Source organism: Cyprinodon variegatus, unplaced genomic scaffold (assembly GCF_000732505.1).
Source record: "Cyprinodon variegatus isolate N-32 unplaced genomic scaffold, C_variegatus-1.0 Scaffold645, whole genome shotgun sequence".
In the NCBI taxonomy this organism is placed as follows: Eukaryota; Metazoa; Chordata; class Actinopteri; order Cyprinodontiformes; family Cyprinodontidae; genus Cyprinodon; species Cyprinodon variegatus.
Window position 1 is genome coordinate 63,608 of NW_015151098.1, and position 1,749 is coordinate 65,356.

The 1,749-nt window shown below is 43.4% G+C and overlaps 1 protein-coding gene across 1 annotated transcript in view; it reads right to left on the bottom strand.

Annotated features, from left to right (window-relative positions):
- The window catches only part of parp16 (poly(ADP-ribose) polymerase family member 16), a 13,574-nt gene that overhangs the window by 2,969 nt on the left and 8,856 nt on the right, over positions 1 to 1,749 (bottom strand). The window contains exons 3-5 of the mRNA XM_015393496.1: positions 1,303 to 1,440; positions 992 to 1,210; positions 394 to 586 (exon numbers count right to left, since the gene is read on the bottom strand). Coding sequence (XP_015248982.1) covers positions 394 to 586; positions 992 to 1,210; positions 1,303 to 1,440 — 550 coding nt within the window. The remainder of the gene's footprint in view (positions 1 to 393; positions 587 to 991; positions 1,211 to 1,302; positions 1,441 to 1,749) is intronic.

A 1,749-nucleotide genomic window follows, 5' to 3' on the forward strand; every position in this document is an offset into this window, starting at 1 on the left:
GATTACAAAAATAAATTATAATAAAAATAATCCTATTTATGATGTTTTAAAAATTAAGACCTAAAAAAGACTGATTCAAGACATTTTAATACCAAATAAGGCCTTAGTTTTATTTTGAAGAATTCAATGCCTGTTAAGACTTTTTAAGGACCCGCGGGAACCCTGAATTGAACAGAAATATGTTTACACATCAGAAAGAAGGTGGATTCTTCTAAATTTTTCTGCCTAAAGCTCCTGTCACACCATGACGATTTAGACCAGCGTATGCCTGGCCTACGGAAAATCTGGCAAAAACGCTGGCCTACGTTGGATAAGTTATGGGTACACTGAAGTACGCTGAAAAATAATTGCACACATCGACATACGGCCAGTACGACGTATGTCAGCGTATGCCGTACTGATCGTTGACATACGTCAGGGTGACCAGATCTGGGGTTTCTGCTGGGCCGCTGACTGGACCTGACCAGGCAAATCGAACCGAACCCTCATCTGCGGGGCTGGTCCCGGTCTGGAACCAGCTGGGGACGGAGCGACCGAACCCAATGGTATGCTTCCCCCCGCACGGTAAGGCAAAAATACACAAAGGCTTGAAATGGAATAAAAACGAGTGTGCCTAATCAGGCTAGTTCACTAGTTCACATAGTCTCCAGTCCATCGCAGGGAAACACAGAGACAAACAGGACAGACAACCGTTCACACACACTCACACCTGAGGAGAATTTAGAGAAGCCAATTAATGAACAGTTTTTTTTTTTAAATATGGGAGGAAGCCGGATTACCCGGAGAGAACCCACGCATCCTCAGGGAGAACATGCAGAAAAACCCCGGGCCGGGGATCAAACCCAGAACCTTCTTACTGCAAGGCAGCAGTGCTACACACTGCTCCACTGTGCAGCCTGCAAAGTGCCCGGCATACGCTGGCTAAATCGGCAGGGTGTGACGGCCCCCCCAAGTCAAAACGACTTCATAAGAAACATAGGATTTATTTTTTTATGGCAGAGACCTTGTTGAGGTGGCAGTGGAGCCCGTTGTGAATGATTGAATGAAAGTTCTCCAGGCGGCTCCCGTGGAATGCGTAGAAGACATCTCTTCCTTCCCTCGTCTTCTCAAACCTGGAGTTCAAGTGATCAGAGTACTCCAGCTCAAACAGGAAGTCGGGAACAGGTGCAGAAATCCCTTCATTTTCTGTCAGCTTACAGAGTTTGGCGTACTAGAGAAAACCAAACAAACACACACACCGTTAATTTAAAGTGCTAATCGGCCGTTATTGTTGCTAATGCATGTGTAAATATCGGTCTGCACCTCATCCTTTGGTAGAGTCTTCACAGCCAAGCTCTTTGAGGAGAGAATCCAGTGAATGAGGGCCAGATGGTGATCTCCTTCATTTGGATGTAACCTCACCAAATCTCTCACACCAGGCAGGGAGTTTACATCAGCCAACTAAAGATTAAAGCACATTTTATTTGATCATATTAACGTAAAAGCTGAATGTAAGCTATGAACATCTCATTAGATGAAGATCAAACATAATGCAGACAAACTAAGAAATTTGTTGGGGAATTGGGAATTTAAATTAACTATTTAACATAAAAAGCAATCTCTATAACGCCTACCTCAAGTGTTTCAGAGCCGCCCCCCGTAATTGACATTTATGCACTATTTTTGCCACGTATCACTTTACTTGGATTATCACTTTACTTGGATTATCACTTTACTTGGATTTATCACTTTACTTGGATTTATCACTTT